This window comes from Dunckerocampus dactyliophorus, chromosome 2 (assembly GCF_027744805.1).
Source record: "Dunckerocampus dactyliophorus isolate RoL2022-P2 chromosome 2, RoL_Ddac_1.1, whole genome shotgun sequence".
NCBI classification, from domain to species: Eukaryota; Metazoa; Chordata; class Actinopteri; order Syngnathiformes; family Syngnathidae; genus Dunckerocampus; species Dunckerocampus dactyliophorus.
This window is the reverse complement of record NC_072820.1, coordinates 16,599,805-16,614,656: the sequence shown is the minus strand read 5'-3', so window position 1 is coordinate 16,614,656 and position 14,852 is coordinate 16,599,805. Positions and strand designations below refer to the sequence as shown.

At 39.2% G+C, this 14,852-nt stretch overlaps 1 protein-coding gene across 8 annotated transcripts in view; it reads right to left on the bottom strand.

The window, feature by feature from the left end:
- Window positions 1-14,852, bottom strand: part of st18 (ST18 C2H2C-type zinc finger transcription factor) — a 62,241-nt gene that overhangs the window by 27,818 nt on the left and 19,571 nt on the right. For 7 of the 8 annotated variants that reach the window (XM_054763534.1, XM_054763527.1, XM_054763498.1 and 4 more), the window contains 4 exons: window positions 7,420-7,523; window positions 3,685-3,730; window positions 2,985-3,021; window positions 1,096-1,283 (listed from right to left, as the gene is read on the bottom strand). In XM_054763534.1, the coding sequence (XP_054619509.1) occupies window positions 1,096-1,283; window positions 2,985-3,021; window positions 3,685-3,730; window positions 7,420-7,523 (375 nt within the window). Of the gene's footprint in view, window positions 1-1,095; window positions 1,284-2,984; window positions 3,022-3,684; window positions 3,731-7,419; window positions 7,524-13,626; window positions 13,744-14,852 lie in introns of those variants that run through there. The other variant, XM_054763551.1, reaches the window with a different exon arrangement.

The window sequence follows — 14,852 nt, the reverse complement described above, 5'->3', positions numbered from 1 at the left end:
CTCTGTCTACATTTAGCATTTTTAACAGTGGGTAGCCCACCACTAAAAGGGAAAAATAAAACACAATATTTGCTTTGACGTTTGAAATTTTAATTTTTACATTTTTTTTACTTAATATTTGCTGTATTTATTTATCATTGAAAACATCAACAGAAATAAGTAAATTATAGTGTGCCAATGGCATGTGAGTTTAAAGGGCATGATTCACCTCCCGAAAACACTTTAATCATTGTAATATGAACCCAGGAAACAAATAAATTCCATTTCCACTGAGCCACATGAATCCACTGAGCTACTCTCCTTGTCCATTTAACGACACACACATGTGCACTATAATGAGCTGTAGACATTATGCCTAATTATGTATTAGACTGTGTTAGAGGGCTTAACAAAAGCTTTTGAAAGGGACAATTACGTTTGTTGCTTAGTTACATCGTTAAAAATATACCAAATCAGTGCAAATTACGGTGAGCGAGAATGCACGTGTTCACTGTGGACACTGCCACCAAAATGGACAAAATTCAAGTCATTAGGGAAGGGGGGGGGCATTTTAAAAATCAAAATATACAAAGTGTTGCTGATGATACATGTTGGAGAAGACTTAGCGGAGAATAAAGCAGTCCAGCAACATCGGCCAATCTCGCCGAGCAATGTTGACGGCTAATTTGTTCTTCACAATGGCCGACTTGAATTGAAATTCAATTTAAAAAGGATGGAGGGAGTCTCATTTAAATCAACTGGCACGGGCTCCCATTCACTTTTTCATTCTATGGATTCAATGGCTTTGGACTGGCCCATTGACGAACAGATGAGGGGGTCGCAATGCTGGCCCCGTCAAAGAGGCTGCCGCCAAGTCAGAAATATCATGGCAGATCAGCTGTCAAAAACTTGCATTTAGTGGACGCGAGACGCAAGTCATGCGGATGTGGCGGTGGCGGCGGTGTGGTCTTTCACTTCCACCGCACAATGACCAAGGCTGCTGGCTTTCTCGGCGAGCAGAGGGAGGGGAGGCAAATATGAATGCAACAGATGGGATTTTAAAATTCAGCGTCAATTGTTCATCAAAACAGACAAAACAACAGGACATCTGTTTACCTGCTGGAGTGTCAGTGTTCCTCGCCTCGTCTTTGTCCCTCTGCGGTGCCAGGTCCTCGCTCTCGTCGGCACAGGCCTCACTGGGGCTGTAGTGGCGGGGCTTCATCAGCAGGGACTTCCTCTTGTTGATGGGGGCGCCCTGCACCCCTTCCTGAGCACTGCGCTTCCTCACCAAGGACCCATATGGGCTGGAGGGAAAGGACCGAAAGGGACAAAAGGAGCAGCGAGGGGTCAACAAGGGGCAAAATGGGATAACAGTCTGACAAACCCGACCACAGAGGAACCTTCAAAGTCCAACGCAATCTGTTCTGTGACACTGATTGACTTCCGAGTTAGTCTAACTTCAAAAAAGGTTGTCATGACACCGTGCCTTGCGATTGCCTGGTGATCAGTCCAGGGAGCACCCTGCCCAAAGTCAGCTGTGATAGGCTCCAGCATACCCGTGACCCTAGTGAGGATAAGCGGCATAGAAGATGGATGGATGGATGGGTTGTCATGACACTTTGAATAACTCCACAGACAATGTTTTAAGGAACAATTTAACATTCCTAACTGAGAAGTAACCACTGCATTATCAAACTAAACAAAACTGCAATGAAGTAAAAATCCTCCCTCATACAGGAAAGAAAGCAGAGGGAGGATTAAAAATATTCAATTTCTTGGCGATCTACTCTAGTCATTTTCATTTATTAGCAATTATCCTTTCACATGATTGTATAGTCATCCCACGCCACTTCGCGCTTCGAATTTCGTTACTTCACTCTCAGTTTTTCAAAAATATATGAATAAATAAATCACGCTGTTACGTGGTTGAATTTGGCCTATCATTACTAAAAAATATGCATATTTAAGCAAATGTTACATATTTTTTGCCTAAGTTAAGCATTTTTCAAGGATAAAAATGGCTAAACGAACAAAAATACAAATATAAGGCATTCAACAGATGCATTCAATGACACTGACATGTAATATTCTACACTTGTCACTAGGTGTCAGCAATACAGTATTACTGTAATGTTCGGTGAGACACACAAACGCCAGACTTGCTCACCGGGACATCAGACTTTTATTGCAGGTTTGAATTATCTCACAATAATCCCTCATAAAAACACCGGCTACTGTTGCGGCTGTTACCCACGCAAAGCTGAAACTCAACTCTGAACCCCCAACGTCACTTCCTGTCCACCCGTCGCTCAGCTCTCCTAGGGCAGTGTTTCCCAACCTTTTTTGTCTTGTGTAGCCCCAGAGCCTTTTTGTCATACCTTGAGTACCCCCTCACTTATACGTGTTCATAATTCCCCTAAAGTAGAATGTAACGCAATTGTTACGATCTTGGCACAGCTGTGCCACAGGTTGTTGTGTTCTATTTTATTGTCTGGCTTAATACGAAATGACTGAGAATATTTACGTATCATCTTGGAAATATTTAATTAAATGTTTCCGTGCACTCTTTGCAATTTCCTCGCATACCACTAGTCGTACATGTACATCCCAAAGGGGGCGCCATTATTGTAACTTACAGTCATTTATTCATGTGAAGAAAATGTACTTACTTTAGCATTTACTTGGGGAAAATGCAACTCTGCAAGTCCTAAATATTGAATTAATTGTGTTGTACATATTGTTCAGTTGAATTTCCTATTCTATGGTTATCGTTACTTTCCTATTTGCCATTCCTGGTACCCTTCAGTGGGGGTGTAAAAAAAAAAAAGCAAAGGACTCTTGTGAAGTTAATCCTTAATCCGTCACGTACGACAATGGTTTGAATTCCAAATTTCATTTCGACTTTGGTTGAGCTCCAAATTGTACCACTTTCATGGCGGTTGACTTTGAAGGTTCCACTGCTCTGATACAGTTTGTATTTGTTTTACATGTTGTAAAAACCTTACCTTCTAGTCTCAGTCATGAAGTCTTGATTAGCCAGCCCTGCCAAAAATAAAGATCCCATTTAAAAAGCGACACATGCAATACCCATCCTAGACACTAGGGGTGCCTTTGGCTGGTATCTGAGGATTAACCAGTACAGCATGTTAAATAACAAAAAAAGAGCATTTCACTATAGATTTGATTCTCTTCATCGCCTGTGGGTGCTGCCAGTACAAGAACAAAGATGCGGACACTTCATTGATGTGAAAAGCTTTTCATTGAGTCACAACTGTCGCCCGTCCTTTGACAGAGCTGACAACATGATCTAAAAGGGCTAAATCAATTTACTCGTGTGAAGTTGTACCCCTCCTCCTGTGAAGCACGACCAATAATAATCATAATAACGCTTTTCATGAATCTCCTCCCAACATGCGGTAATAGCGGCACAGGCCTCACAGGCCCCTCAACACTTCCATAATGACATTTCCAGTTTAGAGGCTTTCAATCACACGTTCTATACACGCACACACTCCTTAACTAATTTCAGCCCCTGTTACAATTTAATGAAGTTCTTCCCATGCGAATAATCAAAGCACTTCAGGCCAATAAGATAATACATGAAATGTTATTATAAAGTTGGATTGTTGAACTGATACCCCTAATTGTGGAGATAAGTGGAATGTGAGTGTGTGTGTGTTTAAACTGATCCGACTGAAAGCTTACCTGTGCTGCACGTTTTTAAAGTCTGTTCCTCGCCGTCAGACTCCATCTGCAAATAAAATGTAAAGAGTAATTCACCGTGGCTTTGTTTCATTCACGCTTTTAAGTACCGTACATTTAAAACCAAAATTAGCTTCAAGAGGGCTCATAAATTACTGCAAAACTACTGCAGAAAATGCATGGTTGTACTGCAGTGCATCCCACTGGGCGCCTTGTCATTATTTTTCTGAAATAAAAACACAATTTAGTTTCTCTAACTATTGGGGATATGGTAAATTACAGTTTCATCAAGACTACAGACTCAAGGCTGACAACTCTTGTCAATGAACAATGAAAATGTGAACAATAGTGGTGACCAATCCTAAGGTTTCAGATAGTAGTATTAATTCTCATATAACTATGTCTATATCAATATAGTGGAACCTTGGTTTCGTCATCAATTTATTCCGAAAGATCCCGCAAAAAAACGAAACGTACAAAAACCGAGGCAATTTTTCCCATAAGAAATGATGTCACTCCGATTAATTTGTTGCAGACACCCAATAATATTAACCACTTTATTGCTAATGCAGATTTCCCATACATCTTGGCGAGATTGAATTCAGGAGTGTTTTTCACCTTCTTCATCAAAGTACTGCCACTTGCAACTTTCTTCGCCCAATGGCAGTCGCACTCAATAAAAAATGCACAGACAGAGGGTCTGCAGCGCGTAGGATGCTTTGTTTGAGCACTTGGTTTTGTGGAATGATACAGTACAGCATAAACGGACTAGTTTGTTAAGTGCAATACTGCACAGAAACCAAGGCAAAGGCATTTTTGCAACATTTTTGACAAAAACTGGGCCATACGAAAACTGAGGTTTGACTGCATGTTTAAGAGAAGCAGTTAAAATGAATCACGGGGCATAATCTAATTTCAGCCATGCTATGTTGATAAGATTTAGAATTTTCCTAATGACATCTTATTGAAAGGAACTGCTTTTCCTCCCACCTCTCAATGCAAGTATCAATTTTAGTGCTAGCCATGAGAAAACAGGTCTAGCCAAATATAGTTAAATACTGTATATCTGTATGATTGTACAAAGTATTCTATAATAAGTATAATTTTATTTGATATGCCCGTACAAATGATGAGTAAAAAAAAGTTAACAATAAGCCATTTTGGCGTAAGTAAATAAGTAATCACGGTGTGGATTTAATAACTTATATTGGTAGCATGTTATTAATTTCCCTAACTGTTGGAATTGGTACCAGCGATAACAGTCTCATCACGTGACCACTCTGAAGAAGATTGCAAGTGAGCAGTGGAAACTGTCAGGTATTAAAAACTACCAAACTCTGGTCTGTAAAAAGAACAGTTTAGAAAGATACCGATCTATGTTTTACTTGGTATTGTACCGGTCACAAAATATGGGGTATCAACCATCACTAGTGAACAAATAAAACTGTGACCTACAGTTAAGTAAAATTATTCATTCATTACCCAAATTTTGAGTTAAAGTTCATTTGTATTTGTTCAATAGGTGTCTTTTAGCTAGAAAAGACACGAGAAAGTGGGGAAAAAAAATATGTCTCAAGGTGTTAAGTAAAAATACGGACTATTTGTATTACTTTTTACATTGTCACATTAACGGAATTATTCAGACTTTCTTAATATGTGCATATTTACTGTTATAGCTGTTTTAAATGCTTTGGAATATGCTAGAAGTTCACGGGATCATTTTCAAGATGTAGAAAAACAATATCATTGTTAAAATGTTTATATCTTTAATGCAACTTCTTACTGTCTTTTGACACTTTATTGTGCCATGTGCCCAATCAACAAATAAAGAAATCAATTTGAACTCAAAATAGATAATCAAGTATTAAATCATTTTGATAGCTGTTAGGTTCTTCTGCAATTTGTTGTAATGAAGTGTTGATCAAACCAACTCTTTCTCTGTAGGGCAACTACACTCTAATGGTGCTTTTATTCACCTACGAATTAAAATAATCAAAAAAATGGGGTGGGTGTACATCGTGGTCATCTACAACAATGCATGTCCCATATTTATACTGACAGAAACGCACCAAAATGACAAAAAGTCCAAAAATGATGTTGCTAGTTTGAGTGTAATTCAAAAAGCATCAAAAAAGTGAGACTGATAGGTAAAGTTTCAAAGGTGACTAAAAACCTAATAACACTATATAATAATAATGCCATTAAAGTGCGGACAGCGTCTCTGCAGTGTGTGTGTGTGTGTGTGTGTTTAGACTACAAATAGTCGCCAAAATCCATCCACTCTGTCCGTGTGTTGCTAGTGGCTCCCAAATAAAACCTATTAAACATAATTATTCCAGGCTGATGGTGGCTCATAGTGGTCACAAGCCAGCAAAATGTGTGAGTCACAGGATGCGCTGTTACTTTTCCCTGGTAATGGGAAACATGACTCCTCTCTCTCGTTTGCTGTTGTGATTGAAGGCACTGACCTGTCATACATTTATAATAGGGGAGCAGGTGTGGCAGTGATGGACCTTAATTTCCTTTAATAAACCTTTTTATGTGGCGCTCTCTTAATGCCACGCTGGGCCCTCAGAGGTCCTGCTCATAATAGGTTCATTACTTTTGATTACTACACCCTATTGAGACAAACAACTCCACAACAATATACATTATCCTGTGTAAAAATGAATGTAGCTTGTTAGTTTGGAACACTTTTCCACACACAGACACACACACACTCTGAAAGCAAAATGTGACTTTTGCGTCCTCTGACAATTAAGGACATTCATCAAAATCAAAGATGGTTGTATTAGTCAAGCTAAATATCAACACTGACACACGCTTGTTTACTTGCAGAGTGTTTTCTTTTTTTAATCAGATGAAATAGCCATATAAAATATAAATACAGCTGCACTCAAAATTATCCCCACTGTAAAGTATAGCTGCAAGTGCAGCAGTAGTTTGCAATAAAGCAACCAACAAAAACACAAAAAAGGTTTGTAAATAAATGTAATTTGCGATGGAGGGTTCAATAATTTTGAGCACAAATAAATGTTCAAATGTAACACACAACAAAAACACAATTTTATATTAGGCACAACTGTTAGTTATTTATAAAATAAATAAAATATGATTTTCCAATATTGTTAATTTACAAAAATCTATGATAAAATAGCCTTAAAGTGTATTATGGGATTTTTTTGTTAAATTCAAATTAAAACTAAAGCAAGAGGCAAGGCTTTAGGATGCTGGATATACGTTTTTTTATTTTAATTTGCATTAAACTTATTTTCTCATAAAATGTAGGATAAGCAAATAAAATGTTAACGTCAATTTTTTCCCACAACTTTACAATGGCTACAACAGGAAATGATAAGATTTGCCCAAGAATGATCTACTGTATTATTCAAAACATCCTCAACACAAAAGTAAACTTTGCATTTTCAGTTGTCCGTCTCTTTCTTTCTCATACCGTTTATGAATAGACAAACCGTCGACTTGATGCCTTTTGTAAAGAAATGAATTATCAACTCCTGCTAAATATAACTAAACCTTTGCTCAGACCCTATTTTATTGCATTACGGCTAAAGAACATTAAGAAATTGACAATACAAGAGCAACTACTGACTTACTATAGTGTTACAAAGAGTGCATAAGTAAAGCCATGTCATCTCAATTTGTATCATTGTGGGGAAGGTTTTTGATTTAATAATCTGGTATATTACTGAATAACTGGCTTATTTTACATTTATTTACCTTTGATTGTTGTTTGGAGGGCACTCTGTGGGAAAAGATGCCAGATTCACACTTATAGATGCTTGCACACTTCTCTCTCAGGAGCTGATCATGTAGTTCATCCCCTGTATTAGAAAAAAACCCACAAAAATAAATTAGATTTTTTAAAAAATAATAATAATCTTGGAAATCAACTGTAACCTCTTTAAACATTTTTTTCCCAGCAGTGGGGGGCCAGGATGTATTAATAACTGACGTGGAATAGCGAAGATGATGCAAATTGATTGATCACATTACTTGTCTTCTAATTAATACAAAACATACAAGAGGGAAAACAAGGTAGAACACAATGAGTACATTCATCCTGCTCACTTCACAGATCTTATTATGGAATTATTTATTTATGTTAGCTTTGAAAACACACACACACACACACACACACGCACATGCACACACATCTTAATTATAGCTCACGGAGCTGGAAAAAAGGGGAAAAAAGGGAGCGTCAGAGGGGAGGGGTATTCACTCTGGATTCATTAGCATATGAAAAAAGACTCATGACTATTTGAGCTGGTTCATCATCTGCTGAATCATATTTATGCGCCCTTCACTCCCTCCCTCCCTAATATTTAAACACACACTCCCAGTCTGAGACAAATTACACTCCTCAGAGGACAGTTTTGGACCCTCTGGAGAAGGAGGGGGGCTGGGGAGGATACAATGATGCTGAGGGTCTACCAGATCTTCTATTTGGCTGCTTGTTGTCCTTGAGCCCAAACACCCCCCCTTCCCTCTCAACCCCATCTGCTAGCATTCCCACCACAGAGGGGCGAATGGGCCGCGACAGGGGGAGTCCGGCAGTCATGAATAACCATGGCCTCGCACCAAAACCACCAAGCGACCTGAAGATGCTGGGAGAAGGAGATACCTCCTGCCATCACTACAACAAGAAGCAGACTTTGGTTGCAATTGTGGTGTTTGATGCTGCTGTTCCTTATTATTAATGGTGTGCAGCTGCTACGAATATTCATCACTGACCTTGAGTCCTCGCGTCCCCTGCTTGCCTGCTTATCCCGCACACTTGGGACGCTCTCGTATAATTAACACAGCCGCTATTGTGATGGCAACCACAACTCCAAAAAAAAAAAGCAATAAAAGCCAGGCCAGAGTAGCAAAGTAAGTGAGATTCTGGACTGGCCGTAAAAATTAATTGCATTATTTACATTTGCGTGAGATAAAGGGGCAAATGTGATTAGACAGAATAAGATTTGAAAATGTCACTGTTATGATTAGATTAGACTTTTAATACAATTACTGTCTGCCAGTGTGGAAAGAATGCTTACATTAAAAATAAAACTCCTGATTCAAGCCTCCTTCTCTTAACCTCTCTTCAGCAGTATCATTGTGAATTATAGGGAGCAGAATGGATGCTCTGTGCAAGGTCACTGTCTGGTGTGTACTCCCCCCCACCTTCCCTTCACTCCTTGTTTTTATTTCCCTCCCAGAAGCACACAGAGCGAAGAAGGGGTTAAAACTGGAATGGATTTAATTATGGAATGAATGGAATTATAATGCGCCTGCAGCAAGTTTTCCTCCTTATTTATTAAAGCAGCTGATGGGCCAGGTTTGATGAGCCACTTCTGGCATAATTGAGTCATCACACAAAGAGGGTTCCTCGCATTCAGAGTGGTTTTATCAGCAGCAAACAGACCTGATTACTGGCAATTACACTCTGATCTAGGAGAAGGAGGAGAGGGGAGAAAAAAAAAAATCTGCGGGGTAACTTCTGTGTTTATAGTTTACCCCAGGAATAATTTTCACATTAATTTTACATGCTAAGTGTTTCTGTTTATGTGTAATAAAGAGCACGAGATAGACGCTTTTACTTTCATATTTCCTTGTAATGAATGTTTGACGACATGGGTGGCTTGATGTCATTTTTCTATTTAACGCCATAGTAGGCGTGTTTTCATCCGCCTGGCAAATATAAAGTTTGTCTGGCGACAGCAAAAAGGTCAGCTGGCAGCAGCTTCACCTGTAAAGTGATCACCCCTATTTTTTTTTATTATTTCCAGCGGAAGGCAGGTAAAATTGGATTCAGAGAACACCCGATTGCTTTTGCCATTGACATGCAAATGGTTTTACGGTGAGCAAATTAAACTTGGCTGTGAGATTAAAATCAACTTCTGCTGAGGGAATATAAACATATTTTTTGTGAGAAGGACAGGTAGCCTAAATACCATCGGGATAGAAGAGAGTAAAAATATAATTTCTGAACTAAGTTAATTGTATTAGTTTGACATACTACAATAGAAACGTGAGTTTACCCTTTCAATCACAGGTGGGCAATAGCATTTGATCTGGCCACCATGCAATTCTAAAAGCAAATAAAACCTATAATAAGCCCGAAAACAACTAACCCAGAAATGATCACATTTGCTCAACCATATTTTTCACTTGATGGAAATGGAAACGGCTCCTTTCCCCAAAGTTTCCCCATCCCCGCTTTAAATGATTGAAATTATTTTGTTGCAAAGAATTTGATGGAATTCGACAACAATCAAGAATAACTCCACAATAACATAGATTATGCCAAATTCAACAATATTAAGAAGCACATTCAATTTAATATCACCAAGCTAAACTCACCTAAGCTATTTCTCAAATTATATACAGAAATTCTCTTTCAATTGCGATTTAGCCAACATTTTTACTCTAGTATTCATACCCTCATTTATCCTCAATGTTTTTGATTTACTTGTTTTATTTACTGTCTCCACTAAGTCTAACATATTCATATTTACTATTAACAATTTATTCCTATTTTGCAGAAGATTTATAGTGTCAGTATTTTAACTCCTAGTTGCATCATGATATATTTTTAACACCTTCCTTTCTTCTCACACAGGAAGAGAACAAGTGTAAATGACAAAATGTAAGCAAGTGAAATATTGTAAGTGTAAACATGTAAAAGTTACGGTGTGCTCTGCTTCTTCCTCCTCCTTTTCAGACAAGTTGAATTATGCAAATGTAACCACATCATGTTCTTTCATGCAACTTGTTACGCTTCTGTGAAAGAAATAACCATACCACAACAAAAAGCCTACAAAATATAATTTTGCGACCATTCTCATTTATAGCGTACAGTAAAATCTTAAAAATCAACAAACATTTCCAACAGAACAGCCTCTCAGCCTACCCTAGAAAGTGTTTGTGCCTTCTGCCAAAGAGGACTTCTAAATATCGCTATCTTATCTCCTCTCCAAGACAGACGAGCTTCAATAAGAGGACAGCGCTCACAGAATTCTTACCAGACAATTAGGAGCCTGGCTAGCGGCTCTCGCTTCAATGATTTGTTAAGATGGCATAACTACAGGGGAAACTTGTTATTGGAGCGAGTTAGCAAGAGGCCCATGAAAGAGTCAGATGGTGACACCTTTGCCGAGGTGATTTTATGAATCCTGTCATCGCATTCCAAAGTCATCCCTAAGCCTTTCCTCTAAATTGAGTTCATCTGGAGCCGGACCACACAAAAGCACCAAGTCCGGATTGTTTCTTCTGACATCAGAGAGTCAATTTCTGTTTTTGACCAAATTTCTGCTGCTTTTAGTTCCCCTCTCAAATGAAGGGTGCCGAGATGATCTGCTATTTTATTTGTGAATTTCAATCCAATTAAGGACACCAAAATGTGGAGACTAATAAAATTAGTATCTTCTTAGCCGACAGTACGCATCAATAGCAGGCGAGATGGAGACCGGTCTGCCAAAGCACCCTCGTGTTAGTTTCAATCTTTGAATGCTGTTGTCAACATGCTTTTTTCAAAACCTGCCTAATTTGGGGGACAGGTGTTAGGGGAAAAAGAAGTTCCAACCCCGCTGTAACAATGAGCAGAGTAATCCTGCTCATTGTGCCTGCCCAAGGAGGCCCTTTTATGGAGGTGCTTGCATGAATGCAACCAGGTGGTCTGCAATTTGGAAAAACGTAGTAACCGTTCCGCTTAATCCCCCGCACACAAAAGGCAGGTCTCTTGTGTTCCAAGGGAGATCTCTAAGGGGTGAAGGTAAAATTTTACCCTGGACATAGTGCTTGTGAAAGGAGTCAGGGACTGGAGCAGTGATTTCTAATCAGATTGTACTGAAGTGAACAGCTCGCATGGCAGCTGTAGTTTTCCCAGGGTTAATTACCTTTCACTGCGCTCTCTAAATGAGTCAGCTGTTCCTGTCATTAAACAACTCCACTCTATCTCTGCCGCACACACACTTTCAGCACTTAAGGCGACTTGATGTTGATGTATATTTACGCCCTGGCAAGTGACCATACCCACAGCTAGAGACGCTGAAAGCAACCATAACGCCGCCCATGACCTTAAACTTGAATATGATTATAACACCTGACCCACATACTGTACAGAGTCTTGCCCCTAAAATGTTAGAGTTTTGAAAATCATCTCCACAAAGTAAAAAATACCACACACACTTACTCAGTCTCCCACTTAGACATTTGACCATGACCTTAAACGTCAGTTGTCAAAATCCGTGATCTAACTTAAAAAATGAAATTTTTTTCTTCTGTCTCCTAAAGGTACATATGGGTGCCCACATTGGAAGAAAAACAACCCTGTCTGTGCAGAATGCAGATGCACATGATCATGCAGATGATCACCGAAGCACAAGTCTACGATGACTAGCACCTTAATGAAAAACGCGTTGCAGTGAGAACGCAGCTAACATTAGCAAGCGGTATTGCCAGAACACACCTGACCAGAGCCAAGATAAGTAAGACTATGTCTGACAAATGAACAAACTCACTGGAGAAATGTTTAAGACATTGAAAGCAATTGAGTTTACAAAAAAGTTCTTTAAAAACGTTGAATCTGACCAACTTAAATTTTTGAGTGGATATTATCAGCTCAAAATCTGTTTGTGCACGTAAGAGCCAGATGGAAAATATAGATTTTTTGAGTGAATAATGTTGTTTAAGTTCACATATATGCATGTCATCAACAAACTGTCTGCTTATTGAGCTCTGTGGCTCAGGATGTTGGGGAGAGTTTTAAGTGATTTTTTGCCACTGTATAGTAAAATCCCTTGGCCACCTGGATTACAAAGTCTAGTCCTTCAACTCATGCCAGTATAAATCCGTGTTAACTCGGATTTACCTCTGGCATATGAATTCTCAATCTGCGTAAGCTTTGTCTGGAATGAGTCGAACATAAGTATTTCATGCGGTAAGGATGCCCAGTGGTGAATTCCTATTTGTGTGGAGCGCACGCCGGGAATTAGCTCAGAAGAAAAACAAAAGAATAAACAAGAAGCTTCAGCGGTGTTTATGACACTCAAGGGGTTCGTACAGCCATCCAGTTATGACATACTGCGTTGTGAAATCTACATAGCTATAACCTGAGTTTCTTTACGGCCACATTTTGCTCAACTCGTCGTTGGTGATTTGCTCAGTTGTTCAAACACGCGTGTGGTTTGCCACCAAGGATAGGAGATCTTGATAAGAAGATCACGATAAAATAAAATATGGCACAAGCAGCCTGGAGGATCTAAATTAAGTATTATCCAATATCCAAACAATCTCTCACATACACACACTTCTGGGCCCGCACAGTTAAGCCAGACTATTTTGTACTTAAAAGGTTAGGAGGGCTGTTTGGTGAGTTTGATCTATGCTTGCCAATTCAGCAGATGGTCCATGAATATGATTATGGGCATCAATAAAAGGAGTAATCTTTAACAAAATGTAGATTTGACTTAAGTCCAGGCTTTAATACACACAATGGACTTTAACCCACTTTCTAGCTCGACCGCAGAGCATGATAAGCTAATGCACTTCCCATTTTGTAACACAACCATCACTGCTACAATTCAAGTGTCAGACAAGGTACAAAATGTGCACCAATTGTCCCAAAAAGTAACGGTAAGCATTATCATTTTTAGAAACACTTCAACCATTCACTTACTTTGACAAATATGCACCTTTGGAAAAACTCTTTCTTTTAAAAAGCAAACCATAGCTCCATTAGCACCTACCACCAAGTCCACAAACAACAAAGTGTATCAAGTTTAAAGAGCAAAAGCCACCAAAATGTGATCATTTTATACTGAGTCACCGGAACACTGACACTCCCACAAATCTACTTATCTGAGACGGCCACAGAGCAGCCTCAAACACAAGACACAAGCACTTGTCCCCCACTTTAACATGTCCGCATGCTCAACTTACCATGGTGGCCCCTCTTTTTCTTAAGCCTTTGTTTTTCAGCTCACGGTGGTGACATGATGGAGGAGATGGAGCAGAAGATATGATGGAGGTGGAAGACTCGCCCACAGTGCTGAGAGTGTGTCGACACACTCTTGATATTCACCCGAAACACCAAGCCTTTTTTTTTAGCCTTTGTGTCATTCACGTAACAACCAATCTCATTAGCTGCTGGGCTACAATGGGCTGAATTATGTTCTGTATAAATACACCACATGGTGCTCCTCCAGGAAAGACCTCCAAAGGTCTTTTAATCACACGAAGAAAGAGACAAAAAGAAGATGACTACTGGGATAAGAACTGAAAAGAATTGGATAACAATTACTTTGGATCGCATATGATAAGAGAATGGATGGAGAGAGGATCAGATCAACTTTAAAGACAAGTATAGTATAGCATCTTGGTTATAGGTAACTTTAACTAAACTCATTTCTGGTTGCTGTGCATGGAAAAACATAACAAATGCAAGCACTTGAAGTCATGACAGCTGTCCGTAAGCATCAGGAACGTGTCTATTGGCCAACTTGACCCTTGTTGAAAAACAAAACAAATAGAAAAAGAGGAGAATGGTGCAGCCTGAGATTGGTGAGCCGGGTCACTGGAGATTTTCCAGACAAACGCCGCACAGGGGAGGGGAGGGGAGGGAAGAATAAAAAGGACAGGCTCAGAATCTCATTTTAACAGACCGCACACAATCTGGGCTCCCACAGAACTATCTCTGCCTGACCGCTTTCTATTTATCCCTTATCAGTGTTTACCAACCGCTAGTTTTCTTTCATTCACACTGTGAGGCAGTTCTCTTACTATCAGTCAACAGCTGACACCGTGGAACAGCCTCAAAGGCAAGAGGAAGGGATCAAAACTAAACCAAAGCTGTTTAAACAATACAACAGAGGAAATAAATTCATAAATCCTAATTCTTCCCAACCCACAAGGGTATAAGCAGATCCTTTATAGTTAGGCCAACAAACCCAGTCGCAGCCAATGGAGGTACACTGTTGTCAAGGTAAATTCGCAAATATATATTTAGTCCAAACAAGGCCGTGCAATGTGGAATATTCATTTCGTCACTTTGCCTTGTCAATCAAACTAGTCCATGAAAAAAAACTGATTTTCTGCCACTTTATTTATATTTATATATTTTTGCTAAATTGTATATATATATACTGTATGTAATTGTTTTTATTAAT